Source organism: Urocitellus parryii, chromosome 1 (genome assembly GCF_045843805.1).
Source record: "Urocitellus parryii isolate mUroPar1 chromosome 1, mUroPar1.hap1, whole genome shotgun sequence".
Classification (NCBI taxonomy): Eukaryota; Metazoa; Chordata; class Mammalia; order Rodentia; family Sciuridae; genus Urocitellus; species Urocitellus parryii.
Window position 1 is genome coordinate 97,375,749 of NC_135531.1, and position 24,649 is coordinate 97,400,397.

General features: G+C 41.1%; 1 protein-coding gene across 4 annotated transcripts in view; it reads left to right on the forward strand.

Moving 5' to 3' along the window:
* Arhgap26 (Rho GTPase activating protein 26) overlaps nt 1-24,649 on the forward strand; it is a 416,502-nt gene that overhangs the window by 296,182 nt on the left and 95,671 nt on the right. For all 4 annotated transcript variants that reach the window (XM_026384432.2, XM_077800951.1, XM_026384433.2 and 1 more), the window contains exon 18: nt 21,473-21,632. In XM_026384432.2, the coding sequence (XP_026240217.1) occupies nt 21,473-21,632 (160 nt within the window). The remainder of the gene's footprint in view (nt 1-21,472; nt 21,633-24,649) is intronic.

The window sequence follows — 24,649 nt, forward strand, 5'->3', positions numbered from 1 at the left end:
GTTCAGTGTTCTTAAAACTTTTTGGTCTCAGCACCTCTTCAGACTCAAAGATTATTGAAGCCTTTAACAGCCTTTGTGTACAGGGATTGCATCTATCAATATTTATTTTGCAGTATTAGAAAACTGAAAAAAAAGCCTAAGGATTTATTTGTAAATTCATTAAATGGCATTATTCTCTCTTTCTGTAAATCTATTTACTATATAACAATAGAAGATAACTGAATAAATCCTATTTTCTTTCTCATTCAATCTAAGCAGTTCCCCTTTTCCATGTTATGTGTTCTGCTGCTTCACATGGTCTGAAAATATTAGGTGGAAAATTCCAGAATTAAGCAATTCATAAGCTTTAAATTGCATGCCATTATGAGTATCACAAATGAAGTTTTAATAAAATGAATACTTTTGCTGGCTTATTAAGAGAATTTTAAAATAAAACTAGACTGTTTTTTTAAGCCTCTACTTATGTGACAGTGAACACAATGCTGTGGGTACAACTTGATGCCATTGCCTAGATTCTTGCATCAGCAGTATTTTTGCTTCTCCTGGAGCCTCCGAAAGGATATTGGAGATCTCCCAGGAGTCCCTGGACTGACAGTCTTGTTGGTTAAATAAAACAAATAACCTTATGCTCATTCTGGCTGCCTCCTAAGAGGCATATACCTGGCTGCAGGGTATGAATTAGAAGACTTTCCCTGGAGTAAATAAGAGCACATTTGCCTGATTCTATTGTACGTTCCTGGAAACTTGACAAACTCTATCAAAACAGAACTAACTTGAAAATTACCCCTTGGTCAACTACCAAGACCTAACATTTTTTATTCAAATATCTCTAAAATATTTTGTCTTGCGACGTTCATTGGAATATATTTTGTACAGATTGTGAAAATCTAGAGAATTTCAGGTGTTTAAAAATTGCAATTCAAATTCAGATTCCTAAGTTCTCAGAGTTCCATACATTTTTTTTTACTCTTGAAAATATCCCTTTCTTAATTTTCTATCTATTTGAGAACTTGTCTAATTAAATAATGTGAAGTTCAAAGCTTAGAATTCTTATTTTAGGTTCTCTGTAAATTCTTCTTGTTCTAGAAGTGTACTTGATATAGTTGACCATAAGTTCAAATGTCAAGATTCTGAGCATATATATTCTTTCTTGATTTTTACGTTGGATGATATAATTAGTGTGTTTTTTGTTTTGTTTTGTTTTGTTTTTCCTACTGGGGACTGAACCCAGAGGTACTTTACCACTGAACCACATTCCCAACCCTTTTTAAATTTTGAGACAGGATCTCACTGAGTTGCTTTAGGGCCTTGATAAGTTGCTGAGGCTGGCCTCAAACTTGTAATCCTCCTGCCTCAGCCTCCTGAGTCACTGTGGTTACAGACATGCACCTCTGCACCTAGGTTCATGTGATATTTTTTTAAGTCAGTATCTTCCAAACTAAGATTTCTGATCTGTCACTTTACAATAGCATAAGGGAAATTTTTAATTAAACTGTGGGATTTTTCTCTTTATGTGTTCTTATTTAACTTAAAGCCAGTTTGGGAATAATCAGTTGGGGGTTTAGTTGATTTTAAGTTATCTTCCCTCAAAAGCTAGTGTGATTTTAATCTACATTTCTGGATCATTGTATCCAGAAAAGGGAAAGAATATCTCCTGGCTGTTTGAGCAGCACTGGGAGGACATGATAGTCAGAGAATGTTCAGCCTATTATATTGGAAGAGAAAAGAGCATAAAGATTGGATTTGAATTATATATAAGGAACTGAAAACATTGCCTTAAACTTGACAGACACATAATAAATAGGGTCAATGTTGAAGTATAATTTTCAAAACATTTAAAAAATGTTTCTTTATAAAAGTATAGGATAAACTCATTTCAAAGGTTTAGGATATATCAAGGGCTGGGGTTGTGGCTCAGTGGTAGAGTGCTTACTTCGCATGTGTGGAGCCCTGGGTTCGAGCCTCAGCACCTCATAAAAATGAATTAATGGAATAAAGGTATTGTGTCCAACTACAAGTAAAAAGTAAATATTAAAAAAAAGATTTAGGATATATCAATAGAAATATAAAGCTAGTTCAAGAGAGGATAGCAGATTTGTTTATATAAGCAATAAAAGAAATAATATTGAACTAAGATCTCTTATGTTCTGTGCAAAACTGGTTGATGTTCTATAGAACACTAAAATCTTAACTTTTGAAATTATTGTTTTCTCCTAGACAGAAATTATTTGCCTCTCTACCAGACAAAAATCATGTGCAGATATATCAATAGTAACTCAAATTAAGTCTCATCTTTTTAGAGTCTGACTCCTAATAGTAACTAGGGTAAGTCAAGCAAATGTTATACAGCCCAAGGGGGGGGGGAGCCTGTAAAATAAGGACCTGAATTGAGAATGTAGCAACCCTGGGCAGATGACAGGGTAGAGGAACATATAGTTGCCAGTGTTGGTTACTGTGGGTTCCAAAATCATGTGGGGATGAAAGAATGGCTTGAGGGCAGCAGGAGTTGGAACTGAGAACGGCTCCTTCAGGGATCCTGGACAGGCTTCACCAGCATTGAAAGGATGGACTAGGGAAAAATAACAAACAAAACTTAACTTTCTGCACAGAGACACACAGTAGGGAATTTATGTTTCTATCACAGCTGGGATCTGTAAAGAAAGTAACTACATTCAAGTTTATTGTATCAGTTATCACTCAGTGATACTTCTTGAATGATAGTTGAAGAATATACACTGAATTTATGTTGCCTGGGACTTCTATAAGTAAAGCTCCCCTTTAGATTAATTCAAAATTGTGAACAAACAAGGAAGTATACCGCGATCAGCTAGAGTCAGAGGAAGCAATGTGCAGGATTATCCAAACCTAAGTACTTCAAATAATAGAGTAATATTAGAAAAATTCCACACAGGTCACAGATAATTATATTTAAAATAATTAAAAATACAAAGAAGGGATTAAAACCCAAAGAACAGGTAGATGTGAAAGAATACCATGGTACTTATAGAAATAAAAAGTAGTTATTGAGGGGCTGGGGATAGAGCTCAGTTGGTAGAGTGCTTGCCTGGATTCAATCCCCAGCACCACAAAAAAAAAAAAAAAAAAGGAAAAAATGATCATTGAAATTAAAAACTCGGTTGATGAAATATCAGACTAAACAAAGCTGATGAAAGACTTAGTGGACAGGAAGACAGATGATGTAAAATTGTCACAGTGTAGCCCAGAAACATAATGAAATAGAAATATTTGAAGAGACAGGAAAGACAGAACGAGAAGGTCCAAAATATGGTCAAGGGACTTCTAGAAGGCAAGACTACAGAAAATGGGGGAAAAAATGATTGTCTAAGTTTGCTTTTTATACTGTAATGAAATACCAGGCACAGGCTAGTTAAAGTCAGTTTATTTAACTTGATTTGGGAGGTTCAAAGTCCAAGATCAATCAGGACCCTTGCTTTGGCCTCTGGTGAGGGCCACAGATAGTGATATATCATGGCAGGAGTGTGGGGGGGAGCAAGCAGTCACATTTCAAACAGGAAGGAGAGAGAGAAAGAGAGACTGGGTCCCACTGTCCCTTCTGAGGGCATACCCCCCATGACCTAAGGGTCTCCACTGGAGCTGACCTCTTAAAGCACTTTTCCAATAGTGCCATGCTGGGGGTCGAGCCAAGGCTTTAATTCCAGTGAACCTTTGAACTTAACCTTACAGTTAAGAGTTTTCTAAAATTGAGAGAGTCAAAGAGCAAATTCAGAGTCACAGCCACTCCCAAAAAGAGAACTGAACTTAAGCCTTCTCAAATATACATCCTAGAGAAGGTGCAGAACATGGTAGACAAAAGGGAAATCCCAAAGAACAGCTTAAATAGTAAGAGCCAAACAGCCATGGGCCACAGCAGGAAGTGAACTTCTCTTGCCTGCCTGGCCCTCGGCCTTTCTAGTCCTGGAAACACAAGCATATGGAATGGTGCAGAGTCTCCCTCTCTGGCCTCCTCTGTTGTGAAAGCCGCTTTAGACCGATGGCCGTTAGGTGTGGCACTTGCAGCTGGACATCATGTCCTGCACTTATTATCACCTCTGACTTTAGGCTTAATCATCTTCAGTGGTCTGTCTGAGTTTGGGGAGTTAGCCTTCTGTCTTCCAGTTTTAGGTTTTGGTCATAAAACCAGAAGAGTTGTTGCTTGGTGGTCCCCTCAGGGAATCTGCTGGCTTTGTGGGCAGGAAATGAAACATCTTCAACCTTGCCATGGACTTGATTTTCCTAAGCCATTCTTTTGCCTCTCCTTTCCATGTGAAAATAGACACATGTATCTCCATTTTCTGGACTTCAATAGAGGTCTGAAGCTGTGCCTCACTTTGGAAGAATCCTTGGGAATGAGCAATATGCCAGGACACCTCGCTCATGAATTATCAGAAAAGAGAGGTGAGGGAATGAGAATGAGTACTGGCGGGAAGCTTGCCCATTTTTAGAGATCAGGGAAATATAGAGATTTGTTTTGATTCTGGTGCATCATTTCACATTTCTTTCTCATTTTTTGTTCGTGTTCAGAGCTGGGTACTGGCAAATCTCTTGATGTAGAGTTGTGACAGAACACCACTCTTGTCTGTCCTGAGGGAAGGGGTCCTTAGAATGTGTCTTTCCTGGGTCTTTAGTCAGTCCTTCCTCTGATTTCTATTCATCAAAGGGGTTGGTTTCCCAGTCCTTTGGGGGTACTCTTGCTTATCAGCTGTTACCACTACTGACTTTTTTTCTTCCCTCAGCATCTGACAAGACAGTATTTTGACCTGGACTTGTGGAAGGAGCTCATGTCCCTTAAAGTCCTGTGGCCATCAGCCAGAACCTAATGTTCTTCAGACAATGTCTTTCTTTAATTACTTTACTTCTTCCCCCCACCCCCACTCCCCACACAGTTACTTTGAACAGTTGTTTTCTATCCCCACCCCCACCCCAGTCTGGAAACTGGTTTATTAATACTTTTGTCATTGCTTCATGGAAATGCCCACGTTTCCATTTCTGCTGTGTGTTCTACCCAGAATTTAGCTGGACAAGACAGAGAAGCTAGAGGGGAGTTGGTCACACAACATAAAAGCTTTTTATTTTCATAATGGCTTGGAGTGTGCCCTTCCTAAGAGGGGGGAAAGCAGCTGCCATGGCAACAGGTCCTAGTTTCCTGGGGCACTCTGGTGGTGCTGGGAGCACTGAAGTCTGGAGAGCGTGGAACAATAATCAGGAGTGGCAGTGCCCTCCGGCATATTTCTCATGGTGATTGCTACGTTTTCCTGATGGAGACTGGATGTTATAATGGACTGGTGGATGCTGGTGGCTTGGTTTCTGAGTGGCACAGGGAACTTCAGAACAGCAGAACCATAAATAAGGTGCAGGGACAGTCCTCTGAGGCCCTTTCCATTCCTAATAGAGAGCCCATCCAGTGAGGCGGCTCTTCTCAGCCCAGGTGTAAGTCTCCATCCCACCCTCCCCTCTCCCCTTTCTCTCTCTCAGGCGTGGGGCTCCCTCCTGATAGCTGCAATCTTCTCCATTGGGCATTTCAAGTGTAAATCTCTCCTGACAGGTCTTCTAGAAGTGCCACCTCAATCACTTTCAGAGATTTACCTGTACCAAAGGCCTCAACGTCAGCCCCCAAGTGTGCAGAAAACGAGTGCTGTTTTTTGACTGTTTCCCAGAACAAGTTCTCACCACAGGGATTTCTTTTTCTTTCCTCCCTCAGCTCAGAATGCTGATCCTAATAAAGCTTCAGCAACAGTACTTCCTTCCGCTAATCACTGGCTTCCTGTTGGACCCAGGCCGGCCGCACAATTAGAAGTGGCCTGGTCGCACCCCTGTGCCTGTCATATCAGCCATCCGGGCTCCAGGGAGACAGAGACTCTCTCTGTGCAGCTTATGGGACACCAGGGCAGACAGCCTGCCTCCTTGTCGAGGCCTTCCTCACTGATAACCTCTGCTGTGCTCCTCGGTCCTTTCTCTTCACTGTTCTGTTAAAATCGGTTCTCCCCCTCTCCTCTCATTATCCACTTTGTGCAACACTTGATCATTTTCAGAACTCTCTTCACCTCCCTTCCTTGCCTTGTCCTTACAGCATCCCCACATCCCTGTGAAGTAGACCAGAGAGACGGTACTAGGAGCCTCTTTTGCCCTCTGTGGCAGCCACAGATGTTTCTGTAATGCCCCGAGAGCCACAACACTGCTGGGGACTGGTGGGATATATTGAAATCCGTGGGGCTGAATTTCTGAAGCTCATGTCCCTTCATGTCTCGTGGCCACCATGCTAGAAATACACCTATCAAATATCTATCAAGACCCGTGATCAACAAGGCAGACGTCCTTCTTGACATGAAGCTTACAGATCAATTGAGGAAGAAATCGCTATCATTTCCCTTCTGGGCTGCTTAATCTGTGGTTCTCAGTAGACACCATTGTATCCCTACGCCAACTATTAAGGCAGGGAAGTTCACCATTGCCCAACTTCATAGAGAGGGATCTGAAATTGCAGTAGTTTTTTTTTTTTTTTCTTCTTCTTTTTCCCCATTAACTTTCATGAACAATATATGGATTGAAAATACAGGAATACTTCAGTAGTTGTAGAGGGGTTTTTAAAATGTAGGGATAAGGTGCATCCTTGCCTGATAAGTCTTCTTATTTACCTGCTTCTTTTGGTTGACTTTGCTCGGATTACTTGTTAAATCTGGACTCTTAAAGAAGACATTGGATCAACAGGCATTTAGAAAAGGCTCAATATCGTTACTAATAAAAGAAATGCAACTGAAAATGTTGTATACTGCTTATGAAAACTTTGAAAATAATAATTCCTTATTTTGGTGCAAGAAAAGATAAAGGGAGGGAAGGGAGAAGTGCTGGGGAGTTCTGTTGTTATATTGTGTGCCTGTACAAATATGTAACAACAAATCCCATCGTTATGTACAACTCTAAAACACCAATAAAAAAAATGTGAAAAAGAAAGCGTCCAGAGAACAGGCACATTAAAACATTCTAGGTGAAAATGTAAATTGATCCAGGTCTCCTAGATGACAATTTAGTAATATGTAGGAATGATATTTATACCCTTTCATCTAGAAATTCCACAACTGTGAATTTATTCTAGAGAAAGGTGCAAGTGTTACAATCTGCATATACAATAGGGAATTTCTTCTCTTTCTTTTTTTGGTTCTGGGATACTCTACACTGAGCCATATTCCCAACCCTTTTTATTTTTTATTTTGAGATAGAATCTCACTAAGTTGCTTAGGGCCTCACTAAGTAGCTGAAGCTGGCCTGGTGGAATCCTCCTGCCTCAGCCTCCCAAGTCACTGCAATTACAGGGGTGTGCCTCCACACCTTGCATAATAAGGGATTTCTATCTGATAGTCTATCACATATTCTATCAGAGTTTTAGCCTTTCCTAAAGCAGAGGATTCTGACCTTGTTTCTTCCCCTCAAGTTTTCCAAACCCAAGGAATCTTGTTAAAGGTTTACTCTTGATTTTATTGGCTTTCCCCCCCCCACCTTTTTAAATGACTACTTAGCTTTTTATGTAACCCAACCAAATGCTGGTACATATCAATAGGATTGTGGTGTGGCTTCCTTCCTGGATGTAAATGTCTGAAAGGTGTCCTTTTGTGTGAAAGACTTGAGCATTGGGATCTCAGTGACACATTTTGGGGGAAGAGCTGCTTCCCCAAAAGGGTGGAAACTACAGAGGTGGGCAGAGGGATGAGCCAGAAACTACGAGGTGTTTATTGCATGGGAAACCCCAGGGATGGCAAGGATTCCTGGGCTTCCGTTGTACTCAGCAACTGTTGGCACAGACGTCAGAATTCCTATGGAAAAGGAAGTGAGCTCCCCTGAAATATAATTGGTTGGAGTTCATTTTAAAGAGGTCTCAGGCAGACATCACTGAAGTTTGTGGTTGTAGAGACATTACTGTCAATAATGTCCTAGGCTATGGACTTGTAGACTGCACCCTTAGAAAACTGGGCTCAGCTCTGTCTGTTCCCTGGAGACACCTTCCCGGCCTATGTATGTTGGTCCTCCTGTCAGTAGTTTTCACACACTGCTGTTTTATTTCTTGGTGCCACAATCACAGTCCGATATTTTCACTGATGTGTTTGTGTTCCCAGTTGAAATGAAAGCAAGGATCTTGTCCGTCTGGTTCACTGCTGCCCTCTTGGCACCTCACAGGTTTGGTTAGTTTGGGGTATCAGCACACCTGATTCATTTAAGTGTTGACAGAAACCCAGGATCAGGAAGCACTGTGAGTAAGGGGGATGGCATGGCCTGAGGTTGGAACAGCAGGTGGAGATCAGATCATTAGACCACAAGGAATGGGTTTACTTGAGGACTTGATTGCTGTTTCATCTCAGCTGGTTTGTGCATACCCCGATTAGCCTGCTGAGGTTGGTTATTGGTGGCTTTTCTCCTGGGAATTGTGTGCAATTGCATGGCTTCAACTTGCATTGTACTTCCGTTCCCCACCTCCACAACCATCAGCTTGGCCTCCTTCACCCACCTTGCCTGGTGAGCCAGGCAAAGCAAGATGACAACAGCGAGGTGTTAGGCTTTGATGCTGCACAATTGGAAGCGTTTTAGAACTTTGTCATTAAACACTTTGATTTCCCCTTTGAAAGGTATCCGTTTGATCTGAGCTTTGAGAATGACACTTGCTGAGAGTTCGAATGTTGGGTGGATCAGGGACCCAGATCCAGCTTCGTTCTTTGAATCAGCTGGTGTTTCTGTTCCCAGACACCAAGTGGTGTTCTCTGCCTAGCGATCCTCTGGTTTTCTTACCTTCAGTCTTTAGCTCCTACTTTATCTTAAAATTTGCTTTCAAGGGAACAATTCTTAAATTTCTAGTTTTGTGCTGCCTGTAACGAGGATAATTAAGTTGTGCTTTGCATTGTTGATATAAGAACTCTCTTGGCATCCTTCCCTGATGGATCTATTTTTGTGATTAAGGCAATAAGTGTAACAGAAGGGTTTGAATGTTCACTCTTATTCTAACATGCACCACTATCTATAAATACAATAATTATATATATATAAACAAATAAGAGGAGCTGTTGTTTCCCTTAGGCTTGCACTTAAGTTGAAATTGTAGGAGATAACAATTGAGTGCAGCAAGTGGCTAGGAGATGTTGGCACAGAGCTTCAGCAGTAGGGGGAGGTATTAAGGTATAGTTTGCTCAGAATTTTTTCCTATCTTTTTATTTTTTTGCAAGTGAGCAGCTGCAGGGGGATACAGGATTGCACTCTACCACTGAGCCACATCCCCAGCCCGATTTTGTATTTTATTTAGAGACAGGGTCTCCCTGAGTTGCTTAGCACCTTGTTGTTGCTGAGACTGGTTTTGAACTCTCAATCTTCCTGCCTCAGCTTCCTAAACTGCTCGGATTATAGGCGTGTGCCACTGTGATCGGCCTTTTTTTTTTTTTCCTAACTTTCATGATCTGTAAAGATTGTGTTGTCCTTTTTAATAGATTGTATTTATTTGCATCAGACAAATGAACATCCAGAATATTGATAGAGCATTCTAGTAATTCCTCATTGATGTTACAGACCTGGGGTGCTTTTCATCTTTAATTCTTGGTATGAAATGACTCCAGCACTTTTCCATGACATCTCGGCTCATGTCTATGAGGAGCCATAAAACTTTTTCAGACACTGCAAATAACTGTTTTTCTCTATTAATTGAATATCCACATGTAAGTCAGAAGTATTGTGATAGGACATGAGGATAAATTTGAATCATTGGATACACTGATCTTGAAATAAACTCAGCTTTTTCAATCTCAGCCTCTCAATTTGTTGCATACTCATGACAAAGAATGTAATTTTCTGTTTCCTTTTTGGGGTGAAAGCACACTCCTTTGCAAAAATATGCTAGTCAGATGGATTACTTCCCTCGTTTGAAAGATCTCCATGAAAGGAGCTAGATTGCCTGGGGTGGGTGCCTGCGTGAGTGTGTCTTTCTCTTTCTATCAATCTGTCAAGTCTCCCTCTGTAACATTGCCCATAATCCCATCTGTAGATTTGAATCTCGATCTTCTCTCCAAAAAGGATTATGGTCATTTCCATAAAGCAGAAATGAGGTTTGCATTTCACAGGAAGTGAGATATTCCAAGTGCTCAGTCTAGGGCCTCTATTCTTGTTGGAGCAAAAGCACATGACCAGGCAGATCCCTTCATCTTTGATTTTGCTTTTTCTGTTCCTTTATCTGTAAAATGAACTAGATAGATCTGGCTTCAGAAGACTGCTATACCTTTTAACTAATTAAAGATTGTAACAGGGGTCAAGTCGAATGGATATATAAATGTTTCATTGAAATGTTTACTACTGGTGCTCTTCCTGGGTGACTTAGCTGGCAGCAGGTAACTAGCACCTAGAGGCTGTCATTTGCCCTACGCCTCCAGTTCAGGTTTGGCCAAGCATTCTGTTCCTTCTCTGGGATTCCCAGTGGGGTGACCAAGGGGGAAAGTGAGCAGCTGCACAAACAGGCACAAAGGCACAGTCCTGACACATTTTAGTTACTCAGATACAACGTGCACATGTATGGTGCACGTCTGATCTGTAAATGTCTTAAATTCTCTCACGGGGTTTAATGGTAGTTTGTGAAGTTCTGTCTCTTTGAAAGATAAACAATCCATGGAATTTGAGCATGTAAGTCTTAATAGTTGAGGCCTTTCTGAGTCTTCAGAGAGGGGTGACTAATATTATGTTACCCATCTGATAGAATTTTCTAATTGCTTTTCATCTCACCCAGTGAAAAACAAAGCCCTTACAGTGGCCTGCAAAGCCCTCCAGGATTTGCTGCCCCCAAGTCCATTACCTCTCTGACTTTTTCCTGACACTTTCTCCTTGCTCACTTTGTTCCTGGTACACTGATGTTCCTCTGGTGTTGCCAATGCCACACCATGAGGCACACCCCCCCACCCCAAGCTCTCTTCCCAGGTGTTCGCATGGCTTGCCTCTTACCTCCTCCATTACATGCCTCCTCTTCGTGAGACTTCCCTGACCACCTATTGCAAACATTTCCCTGGTACTTCCTGTCCCCTTTCCCTCCTTGCTGATTCACCAGAGCATCATATATTTTATCTGCTTATTATTTGTCCTACCCCAAAAGAATGAAACCTTCTATTAGGCAAGGAATCTAGGGGAGGCTCTTTCCTTCACTGCTGTGTCTCCAACACTGAGAGCAATCGAGCACATAACAAGAACTCAGAAACATTTGATAACGGAAGAATAGTTGACACACTGGGGACCTCTGTGTTGAATCAGCATGTACCTTCCTCTGTGGGTGGAAGGTCCTAAAGCAGCACCTCCATGGACCACCTTTTTGAACAGTGTTAGCTTAAAGGTCATAGGTCATTAGTCACACACTGTAAACTATTGTATTCCCTCTGTGTGTCTTCTGCCATCTCTCTCTAGATGTGAGAACCAATCAGGAAATCCATGATAATGAATGTGATAGTGTTTTACAAGTTATAAAATGCTTTGCAAATGTTAATTACATTGGGTCTTAGAATCAATTGTCACATAATTTGAAATAGTTAAGTAATTTTCCAGGAAGAAGGGCTCCCTGAGTCAGCTTCTCTGCAGGCCTTTTCCACATGAATTCTGCTCTTCCCCATTTGGGCCTTGTGGACTGGACCCAAGAATAGAGCTACTGGCTGAAGACTGGACTTCTGTTATGACTTAGATGTGAGGTGTTCCCTCTAAGCTCCTGTGTTGATGCAGGAATGTTCAGAGGTGAAATTATTAGATTATGAGAGCTGTAACCTACTCAATCCATCCTAGTTTAAATGGACTGACTGGGGTGGTAATTGTAGGCAGGTGAGGCATGGCTAGAGGAGTTGGGTTGTTGGGGGCAGGCCTTGGAAGGGTGCATCTTCCCTGAGGGGCCCTTCCCATCTCCTCTCTGTCTTTCTGCTTCCCAGTCACCACAAAATGAGCAGCTTCCCTTCAGTATGCCCTTCCGCAATTGTGTTCCGCCTCACCTTGGGCCCAGAGCAATGGACTCAGCTGACGATGTACTAAGCCTCCAGAACCATGAGCTAAAACAAACTTTCCCTTCTCTAAGTTGTTCTTGTCACGACGACAAAAAGCTGACAAACACAACCACCCAGATCCAGAAAGGTGAAAGCTAATCAATTAACCTTAGGTCTAAGGAATGTGTTCTCCTTGTCTGTGAGACAATCCAAACACCAGGTAGTCAAGGCCATGTAGAACAAGTAAAATTCAAGTTGCCCTATTTTGGGTCTCTAAAATACTGTGACGAATTACTAGGTTACTTAACAAAAAATTATAATTCTTACTGTTAATAAAACCTGGTTTATTCCAGAAATTCCATGACCCAGATTAGATTATTACCAATAGAAAAATTTAGGGATTTTATACTGTTGATAGACACAGATGAATCTAATATCCTTGTTTGCTTTCAAAGTACTTTTTTAAAAATAATCAGGGGGCCGGGGCTGTGGCACTTGCCTAGTATGCATGAGGCACTGGGTTCGATTCCAGGCACCACATAAAAAATAAACAAACAAATAAAATAAAAATAATCAGGTTTTCATTCATCCCACAATTGTTTTAAAGTTGGGCCATGAAGAAAAGAAGCAAGTGAGATTAAATGGCAAGATACATACTAAATGTATGTTCTCTCTCTCTCTCTCTCTAACACACACACACACACACACACACACACACACACTCACTTATTCTGCATTGTACCAGGGTGTTTGGGAGCCAGTAGCACTAAAATCAAACGGCAGACTTCTTGACTACTTGGCTTTCAGTTCTACCTCTACTACTTACTGGACATGACCCTGGACAAATTTCTGAATTTGTTGGGCCTCACCCTTTTTATGTGGGGGAGTAATGGAACTTACCTCACAAGGATATTGTAAAGATCAACTGACTTCATTGATGGAGTAAATTTCCCAGGAGTATGCCTGCCTCCCAGTAAATACTCAGCTAAAGTTGGTGATAACAATCAGTAATAATCAAAGGCAGGCAGAAAATAAAGGGATTTCAGAAATGAAGAAGAGAAAAAGGAAGACACAGGAGACTGTATCCTGGAAGGCTTAATAAATGAATTGGAAGAAGACTAGCATAATAATGTGAGCATTATGCTGCATTATATAATGTATATTAGGTAATGCATATAATAATGATTATTATGCCCTGTAAATCTTTTATGGCCTTCATACCTTCCAGATTACTATGGCCAAGGAGAGACACCTGGTTTGTTATGTGCCTTTGCTGTCAGGGTGGGCTGCTCTGGTTACACCCTGCCCTCCTTGTCCCCCAGCTTGGCAGAGGCTCTAAGATACCAGTAGGTTACATGGAAGTTTTAACCAGGCATTTAGTGCAGCTGAGCCTTGACGCACTTAGAGCATCTACATGTTTTTTTTTTCTACACCCCCTCCCTCAGCAAATGAGATGGCAAACTGTGCTAGGCACTGGGGATATAGCAGGAGGGAGACTTATGCCATCCCTGCCCACCTGGAGCTTCTGGTAAGTGGGGGAGGCAGAAAAGGACAATTCCTTGACTAGTCACATATGTAGCTTTCAGTAAATGCTAGGAAGAAGAATTGAGGAATTCGAATTTTAGTGAGAGACCTGACCCAGAGTTTAGAGTCTAGAAAGATCCCCTCTGAGAAAGTGAAGTAGAAAAAAAGAAGGGCTGGGGCCTCCCAGGTGGGGAGGATCAGCATTAGGAAGGAAGACACTAAGTGGTGGTGCACACCTGTGATCCCAGCAGAGGCAGGAGGACCACAAGTTCCAGGACAGTCTGAGCAACTTACTGAGACCTTGTCTCAAAATTTAAAGATAGAAAGGGCTGGGCATGTAGCCTGAAGATAAGAGCACCCTGGGTTCAATTGCCATTACCACCACATACACACACAAAAACAAAAAAAGTGTGTGAGAGAAAATTTTAGATCCTAGGTCAAGGAGCAAAGCAAAGAGAAGTATGTTGGGAAAGGGTCTTAAGACATCAGCTGGATCATTGCAGAACCTTTTAGAATATACCAAGGGTTCTATTTTCTTACCAATTTTTTGTTATAAAATTAAATAACTTAAAATTTAGCATCTTAATAATTTTTAAGCATACAGTTCAGTGCTATTAAATATGCCTGTGTCATTGTGCAAGCCTCTCCATATGCAAAACTTACATCTTTGAAAGCTGAATCCATACCTATTAAACAGTCACTTCCCATATCCCTTGTCCCTCAGCCCCTGGCAACTGCCATTCTCTCTGCTGACTCTATGATTTTTGACTTCTCTACCCCTTATAAGTGGAAACAGATAGTATTTGTCTTTTTTTTTATTAGCTTATTTCACTTAATATAATGTCCTCAAGTTTCATCTATGTTGTAGCAGATGTCAGAATGTCTTTTTTTTTTCTTTAAGGTTAATCTTCCTTTGTCTAGGTAGACACATTTTACTTAAGCATTCATCCATCCTCAGATAATTAGATTGCTTCTCCATTTTATCTGTTAGGTATACACTGCCATGGAGATGGATATTTCAAGAACCTACATGTAATTCTTTGGTATATACCCAGAAGTAGAATTGTCAGATCTTATATAAATTCAATGTTCGATTTTTTGAAGACCTATCATACTACATGAGGTTTTCAACTCAAAACTAAAGAGCCAGAACCTATGGTGGATTTTAAACTCTCTGTTTAATTGGAGGAGAGAGAGTGGCCGTGGAATTGGCTGTGCACTCTGACTTCAGGAATTTTAAGGACCAAGAGGGCCTCTCTAAGAGGGTTAAAGTGAGAGTAAGTAGTTCTGGGCGATACTCAGCATCTCTGCAGTGAGTTTCACCCAACTGGAATGTAGTTTATACATTTCACCCGCAGCAGAGAACATGTTGCTCGTTGCTCACAGAGTTCTGCCACCCTTGGGTGAAGGCAGGACAGCCTCGGTAAGGGCATGTACCATCATCCTTGTCTCTTTGGGGTTATAGAAACCATTTTGGCAGCTCTCCCTCCCGCTCTATTTTAATTTGTTCTACTCTCTTGCTCTGATACTGTTCATTATTAGAAAGCAGCTTTCTGATGATGCCTGCCGGCTATAAATAGTATGCCATCATATTTGAGGGAGAGTTCATCATTTTCATAATTTTGTTAAGCATGCAGCCATATTTCACCAAAGGAAGAGAGCAGAAATGGTGTTTAGTACAGTGTTGCTCTCATAGGCATGCTGTGATCCCTCTCCTCTCCTCTCCTCTCTCTCCCTCCTTCCTTCCCAGAGGGAATGAGGGAGCAACCTTTTTCCCCACTATTATAACCATGCCCCACCCCCAGTTCTCTAGCATGTAACTGCTCTGCATATTCATTTTTGATGGAGTTTTCTGAAGAAAGCGATGATCTCTTTTAACCCAGGCTGCACCAACCCTTGGTCATGTGGGAGCAGCTAAGAGCCATGGTTAAGAGAATGGGCTCTACTTGGTTCCCCTCCTGGCTCTGTCCCTCATTAGCTGTGCCATCTCAGGCAAATTACTTAACTTCCCAGTGCTTCAGTTCACTCATCTATAAAATGGTCTTGATAGTAGCTGCCTGAAAGGGTTGTCATGAAGGTTAGGAGATACTAGATAACCATTCACAGGAAGATGCTCAATATAGTTGGTGAGTGTGAACACCATCAGTACTCAGAGAAATTTATTTTATACTCTCGTTCTGGTGCCAGTCACTGGGGCAGTCCAGAAAAGCTCTGTTTATGGCTCAGAGTGGGCGTTCTTGGCAGAGGCCTCCTCAACACCATCCAGACTGGCCCTGCCTCACCAAGGCCAGTAGGATCCAGGCAATACACATGCAGTCTGACTTAGGAGAAAACACAGCCGGCGAAGGTGGGGATTCTCCCTACCATTCCTCTTTATATACTAAGGGTGGATTTAAAGTTGATGAAAGGAACCAGATTAACAACTCTGGAAGCTTAGCTGGTTAACCACAAAAAAAGTAGAGTTTCAGTAGCTTGGTAGTAGAGAAAGAGGTATTTCCTGTAGCTTGGGTGCCCACCCACTCACCCACCTTCAGAATTGTCAGCTTTGGGCCTCCCTGGTACCTACCTTTGTACTGCAGAGGGTGTGCTCCAATTTCATGACCTAGCCTCTAGTCCAGAGGCAACTGTGAAGAGGGGAGCAGTCAGTGTAGATATGCCTCATGGGATGGGATGGGCCACCATATTTAGAGGAGAGAGTACAATGTGGCTGCCAGTGGTACACCAATGGTCCGGGTAGTACCCAGAGCTGGCTTTGCAAGCAGGTGGCTTTGGCTGGTTAGGGGAGAACCTGCCAGGCAAGCCAAGACATGAGGTGGTTTCCCAGGAAGCTCTCAACCAGAGGTACTTAAAGGAAAGTGATAGAAAATAAGTACCGGATGCTTTGAACTTTTCCATAGATTTGAAGTGTTTCATAATTCAAAAAAATAATGAAAAAGAAAGAAATACAGATATAGGGTACCAGAGGGCCTTGAAATATAGGTGGAGGAGGTGGGGCCACCTCCCTGAGCAGAAGCAGCTACTTGAGGTTTCTGGACAGGATATCAAATGAAACCACTAACTAGCAGTGTAGCTTTAATTGGCATTTTCTGCTGCGATCACCTTTACCTTAACTGCCGCCATAACAATAGCATATGTCACTTATTAAGCCAGTATTTCATGTGAGGTGATTCCTTTACACCATCATGCTTTATCAGCCTTCCGGCTTTGTGTGGTAGATATTACCACTTGAATTTTACACATGAGGAAACAGGTTTAGAGCAGCCACCAAACTTGCCTTGCCATCCATCTCTCCACAAGGCTCCAAACATGTGCTACTGTCTTCTTTTTCTTATTTTCCATATTGCGTACTGTTACCCCTTCAATATCGCTTTTCAATTTGTAGTTCATAGTATGAAAGTAGGTTGTTTAGTGGACAAAAAAGGAACAAAAATATAGAATATGTTCCACTTACTGTTTCTGAAACTTTTGTTTCTGATACATTGTGTATCTGTCTGTTTATGTGTGTATGTGTGTGTGTGTGTTTATATATATGTATATATGTATGTATCATGTGTGTGTGTGTGTTTATATATATGTATATATGTATGTATCATGTGTGTGTGTGTGTGTATATATATGTATGTATGTATATGTATCATGTACTCGTGAAATATTGCATGAGAGAAATTTATTTCCTATTTTGAATCATTGTTGGAAAGTTCACAAGCTGCTGTTTTAGAATTGTTACAAAGATCAAAAATATATTTAAAAAGAGCTTTTTGTGAAGTCTAAAATATCCTATGAGTCTAGGTTATCATTATTTAACAGTGGAAGCTGAAGCAGGCATATAAGGGGTGACAGGGAAATGTGATGGGCTATTATTCTACCCATCTGCTCCATGAAGACATTGCTAACCTGTCACCACATTGTGCCCAGAGGATCTGGGACTCAGCTTTGATGTTGTTCATCTTGGCACAACAGGCCTCAAGTTAAAACCAATTTGTGAACATTTCAAAAAGCTTATGTATTATTGGAGACCCTCAGGACCAGTCTGGGGTTATAAAGTACTGCTTAGCACTTATGGAGTTCTGAGCCCCATTCAGACTTGAGGAAGACAGGCGAGATCCCATGACAGCATGGAACTCTTTCTTTACAGGTCCCAAAATGTTGGCTACTGTCTACTTCCCTCGTAGTACTCTCCCTTCCCCAACCACCATCTTTATGTGGCCAAAGGCCAAGGCAGGAGGATCACAAGTTCAAAGCCAGCTTCACCAATTTAGTGAAGCTCTAAGCAACTTGGTGAGACCCTATCTCAAAAAAAAAAAATTAAAGGGCTGTGGATGTGGCTCAGTGATTAAGCACCTTTGAGTTCAATCCCTAGTACCAAAAAGGAAAAAGAAAAATCCCATGTGGAGTATTTTTCCTATAACCTGCAAGAAAGCTTGTGAAATTGTCAGTTTTCTCTTAACAGTGCTTGGAGAAGGCACCATAGCACAGCCATCCATGTGGACACAGAAATCTGACAGCATGTGTCAAAGGCTCATTCAGTGCAATGTATAACACACAAGAAACGTCTGTGTGCAGATTTCAAGTCAAGATCCAACATGATGTTCTGAACTATGCTAGGAAGAGCTCAGGCAGCTCAATTACCAGCACAGAAAGCAGGCACTTGGTGTTTTATAGACCTCGCTAATGAATGAGTCCCGTGGCCTCTGCTGGACTGACTTACCAGCGCTCTGCCAGCCTGCTTCCCACACATCTGTAAATCCGTCAAGCTATAATGCATGACTGGTGCCAGCAGAGACTGAGGTCTAGGCCTTTCTCTCCAGGATACATAGAGATCTCAAATTGTTAATAATTTATTCTGGAGTAATGAACATAGCTGTACCAAGTTGTAATCTGTAATAATCGAGTGACAGATCAATTTATTACTTCAGTGGGCCAAAAGATAATGGTAGCTAGTAATAAAAAGTGCAAATTTTCCCCAAAAAAGTTTTCTAACACTTCAATCAATGTGTTTTTTAAGTTCCAAAATAAAATTGATCATTAAAAGGGAAATGAATTCTGTTGGTTAGCCCCAAGCCTACTTATATTCAGAGTTGCTGATCCAGAATTACTGTACTTTTTTCCAAATGCCTTTGGGCGTCAGGGCCTACAAATCAGAGTAATTATTGCCCATTAATTAAATCTAAAAAGTGGAACACAGTTTGAGACTTTGAAAAGGGAGGTTGGCATAGTTTAAATACATTTCCCAAAAATCATCAATAATAATTTGAGGCTTATGAGTAAGTAGCTGGGCTGAGAATAATAGTTTTATGTCTACGAAGAACTTCCCCTCGTCCTTTAACACCTCAGTGAGTGCTTACTATGACTCACCTGTGCCTAGCATGGTGCTCAATGCTGGTTCTACCAAGTGAACTACCACAATTCCTGGCACAGATACCAACACCATTTAATAAACACAGGCACAGTCAGACGTGTCTATCTGTATCAGGACCAGGGGGAAAAACAGAAAGGAAGGGGGCATTGGAGCTGAACTTTGATCTGCAAAGTTCAACTGTTGCAGATCAACAGTCTGCTAAGCAAAGAAGAGTAAGAATATTCTAGGCAGAGAATTTTATGGATAAAGACAGAGACATATGAAAGTGGAAAGAGATGGAAAATAAATTATTATACTCATTACTGCATTTCCCAAGTACTATCACTTTAATCTGCTCAACTCCACAAAGTAGATGTGTTGTTTACCTCAAGCTCCCCTTTTTTCTAAGAGGAAGAACCAAATGCTTAGGGTTTTAGTACATTGAGTTATTTGCACAGGGACCCAGAGCTGGGAAGTGGCAGAGGAAGGCTTAGCGAGTTGGGGGCGTAGCTCAGTGGCAGAGCACTTGCCTAACTGGGCAAGGCCCTAGCTTAACCCACTTCTGAGAAATAAACAAATAAATAACTGAGGCCCACCACAGGTTTATTGTAATTATTATCAGACAACAGAAGTGTTGCTAAACACTTCACATGCTGTGCCATTGTGTTATCTGCAACAATCAGGAGAGGTGTAAGACACAGCCAGCAGTGGAATAGTCAGAGCTGGATTTCAGATAGTAGCTGGTGGTGTCTGGCAGGTAAAGCTGGACCAAGAGGTGCTGTAATCTGGCCAGTTAGGGTAAAAAATTCATCTTCCAAACCCTGTATTTTTCTATTGAATAGTCTACAATTTGAAAGTGCCTTCATACATAAATAGCTTGTTGATTTACTTGCACAAGGGACTTTTGTGGAAAGAGGGATAAGCCTAATGACTTAGCTCATTTGGGAGGGGAAGTATAAGGAGAGAGAATTCCCTTCCCACACATTAGGAGCTAATGTGGAAAGCAGTGATGTTACAAGCAGCTTGTAAATATACATACTTGCTGATTGATAGAGGCACAGAACCAAAGTCTCTCTTCCTTGCCAGGTACAAACTTAACCATCTGATTAACTCTTTTTGGACTGGCAACATGATAAAGTTCTGGGTAGAATGGAAAACTCTAAGTAAACCCAGGAGACTCCGCTAGAACAAAGAAAAAGCTTAGAAAACATCCTTGTGTAGACCAAAGCAGGCCTCCATGCCTGGGGCAGCTCTCCCTGCTGCAGGTGTTGCTTAGCATTCAAAAAGCACATTCTCTTTCTGACTGGACTGTGCCACAGTTAAAGTTCCATAGACCTAACCACACCCTCCCCTTTCAGAGGAGGAAGTTAAATTAAACTCTTCACTTTAAAAAGTTACAGGAGAAACTCACATCTGAATATAAAATTGGTTGATGTATTTCAATAAAAGCTCAGTTTTAAAACTGGCATTGAAGGTAGTATAATCACTTTTCCTCCTACAAAATAGAAATATGCAAGAGAAACAGGGTAGGCATTTATAGAATTGTGTGAAAAAATGCTCAGTATAAATAGCACTAAATGCTAGGGAGGTAGGTCTGTGTAAACTGCCCATCTCTGCCCAGTTTCTCTCTGGACTCAAATTAGTAGTGAATAACTTCCTTCTTCCAACAGGTGATTTAGGGAAGCTCCTCATATTTTCCTGACCATATTGAATGGTGTGAACTTTTAACTTATTTGTTGCCGGTAGGAAACTTGTGTCCTTATACCCAGGGCCAGCAAACAAACAATTAAGTTTTAAAGCTAGGTCATGGTAGCCTAGATGCAGAGTTCAGATATATGTTCTGAGTAGTTGCTTATCCAAACATATGCATACGTATTTAGCAATTTACTCAGATCCAGCTACTTCTAACCCTGTGTCCTTTTCAGCCAGCAGTCTGAATTAAATTTTGAATAGAAGGGACAGAATAAACATAGCCATGTACATGAATATACTGTAGTGTGCTTTTATTTCTGTTTACGCCACATGTTTCTGTTAATGTGAGCCACATGTTTCATCTGATGAGGGCTTTAATACTTTGAGTCAATGCTGAATTTCCTGATGAGATTTTAAATGCCAGATCTGCCCATTTTAAAAACTAGGCCTATTTTGTGTCTGTGTTTTCAAGTGAATTAAAGCCGTCAAGAATTTGTATATTTGCATTAGAGAAAATGCTAATGATCACAGTAGTTTAAGCAGCAGCCAAGAACATAAGTTGTCACTAAAAGGGATTAGCAGTTACCTGAACACGCAGAACAGAGATTCAGATTTGCAGAGGTTCAACATTTGGTAGATGGTTTTTTGTTCTGTTGGTTGGTTGTTTTAGGTAAAATGGAAATCATAAGGAGTGCCATATCTTGAAGTAGCAAAATAGTTTAGATGCTGAATGAAAATTTGTGAACTTTGATAGATGAAAATACAAATAGAAAAGTCTCTTTTTTTGTTGATGGCATCTGAGCATGTCCCAAGTGCTGGCTCCTACAGACCAGGAGCCTACGCAGAGGCAGGCAGGAAGGGTTGGGGGAGTTACTATCTCTGAGTATATTATTTCTCTTATTTGTGCTTTTCTTCTTCTTCTTCCCAGTGTTGCTAACAATCACAAGCAGAATTTGATGACAGTGGCAAACCTTGGGGTGGTGTTTGGACCCACCTTGCTACGGCCTCAGGAAGAAACAGTGGCAGCCATTATGGATATCAAGTTTCAGAACATTGTCATCGAGATCCTGATAGAGAATCATGAAAAGGTAATACACAGTTGGTCACTTGCAGTGAAACATACTCTGGAAGGAAATTGCATGGATATTGACCTTCACAGTTGACTCAGGTTTACATTACTGATGATTATTATGCCCTGATGGTGGTGAAGGTGCTGAGTGTGGTGGTTTGGTGTGATGATAATCCTGAGGGGGACTGATTGAGGTAATGGCAATGCCAGTTTAGGTGACAATCATGGTGGTCATGGTGGTGGCAGGGGACAACATTTACTGAGCATTTATCCTGTGCCAGGAACTGTGCCCAACACTTTACTTGTGTTGTCATTTTATTATCACAATAGTCTAGTGTAGGAGGTAGAATTACGAGTCTCATTTTGGAAGCATCCTTTGCCCATTTGTCACTTAGTTGTCTTCTTAGGAATTTATGAGTTTTTCAATATCATAAATATTGAACTTTTTTATTTGTGTTATAAATGAAACACAAACCTATAGTTTGTCTTTTCTTTTTATAAATGGTGCATTTTTTTTTCATAGTGTGCATGCTCACACGTGCACATGTATATAGTCTGTCTTTTCTTTTAGAGCACTAAGATTTCTGGTCTTCCTTGAGAACATTTTCTCCCAGTGACTCAGGAGATTAAGGCAGGAGGACCATAAGTTCAAGGGCAGCCTTAGCAACTTAGCAAGACCCTGTCTCAAAAAAAGTAAAAAGGGCTGGGATATAGCTCAGTGGTAGAGTACCCCTGGGTTTAATCCTCCGTACCAAAAAAAAAAAAAAAAAAAAAAAAAAAAAAATTCCTCCTTCCTCCACCCCATATTATGAAGTATGTTAACACATAGCAATTTTATATGAAACATCCCAGATTTTGTGCAGGGTTTTCTTGGCCACTATTTGGCAGCCACAACTCTGGAATCCAGGAAAAAGTTCCTCTTTCTAAAACAATCTTTGCCTAGAATGGTGACTTAATCGTGCAGAATGAAACTAGAGTGAGACCACTCCTCACTACCTACAGTGGTAACACTAATGAAGGCCACCACCATCTCTTGTCTGAATCTTAAAAGAGCCTCTCAGTTTGCTTCCTTACTTCCATCCCAGATTTTTTAAATGTTAAGTCCTTTCAGTTTTCTGTGCTAAGAACCATCCGGTGGTTTCCTGTTTCACTCAGGAAGGTCAGTTTGTGTATCAGCCAGTAAGTGCTACATGGCCTCTATCCCCCACTGTTAGCAGAGCTGCCTTGACTCCTTGCTGTTCTTCACATGGCAGACACACACCTACCTCAAGGCCTTTTTGGTTGCTGTTCCATCATCTGGAACACTCTTCCTCCATGAAGCCACATGGTGTTTCCTCACTCCCTTGAGACATTTGGAGTGAAGCCCACCTGGATCTCTGTTTATAACGACAAACACTCCCAGCCTCCAGCTCTCCCTTCACCTTTCCCTAACTCAAAAATGCGTGAGACATTTTTGTCTCTAAAACTGACATTTAAAAAGGAGAGGGAGAGAGAGATGGAATACTTTCTGGCTAGAAAATTCAGTTTCTTTAATCTGACATATTTTTTTCAGCAGAAAGAAAAAGACCTCTATGTTCTAACTGGCTAAGGCATAAGATTTTTTTCTTCCTACTCCTGTCTGTCTTATTTACTGAGGGTTAACGCAAGGCATTCAACCCACCCGAGGCTTAAAAATGAAGATGAGCTCCTTTATGTTGTCCCTGGCACACCTAGATCCCCTGCAGATAGTACCTGTGTGCATGGAAACAGCCTTGCTGAGCCTCTTCCCCAGAGAGCCACCTGTGTCCTTGATGGGAGGCCTGCTGAGGTGTTTCCCACACTCCTCTTATTCGGAGAGAAAGCATGGGGACACACACTTACCTTGTCAAGGTGGCCCAGGAGCTCTTTCTGCCCCTTCCTCAACAGACCCTGAAGGAGCAGTGTTTGCACAGTTTTAGGAAATAAATATCCCAATGTGGAAAGAGGTAGGAAGGAAAAAGCCAAAAGATATAGTATTGTTTGGGGGCTCATGGTCATTTTTCTTTTCCCATGTTGGTAATATATACCAATTTATTTATTCAGTTGAAGCTGGTAGATCTTATTAATGAATGTAATCTAGGAGTAATAATTGTGATAATAATAGCTAACTTTCACTTACAACTTATTGCACACAAGATATTGTGCTAAGCCGCTTTACCATCTCATTTACTTTCAAATAAGGTCAATATTTTCAGCTCTGTCTTAGACATTCAGTCTGAAGAATGGAGAAATTAAGCAGCAGCTTTTTAGGAGAAGAACTAGTATTGAACTCAGGACCACTTTAGAATCCATGCTATAGAAATCCACTCTTGTTCATCTCTATTTACTGCAGTAACCATGTATTGGGTATTGACTGTTGACCAGAGATAAATAAGATAGGCACTCCTATTTTATCAGGATATAACTAACCATTATGCAGTGTGCTAAAGTAAGATAAATAAAGTATGATGGCACCACTGAGCAGAGATCAGTTAATTCTGCTGGCACTGGGCTCCGACTGATAAATGGAAGTTTTGTAGGCAGTGAAAGAGTGGAGACAGGAGCATCAGCTTTCCAAGAGAACCACATTAATCAAATTATAAATGTTAAAATGACGTATTCATGAGAGGACTGTGGGCTGGATGTTAGCAGGTAGGGACAGATGGTGTCACGAGGCTGGATTCAGCCCCTTTGTTAAGAGTCTTGGAAAGCTATGGAAAAAGGGTTAAATTTACTCCTGAAAAATGGGAGCTCTCAGAGTTTCCAAGTAGAGTAGGTTTTCCAGTCATCCAAATGGTTACTTCAGTACTTTAGAAAAACATCCCTGGAAGCTGACCAAATTGTACTGTGATATCAAAATCACCTGTTAAATAATGAAACCAGAGAGTTGACCATACTAACTCAGCATCATTTCCCATCAATGAGACTATAGCCTGGACCCTGCTTGGATTATATGACATTCTAAAGAAGAATAGACTTGAGGGTATGACTGTTTTTACCTGTAGTCAAGTTTGACTTGAGAGCTCAAAGGGCAAAGAT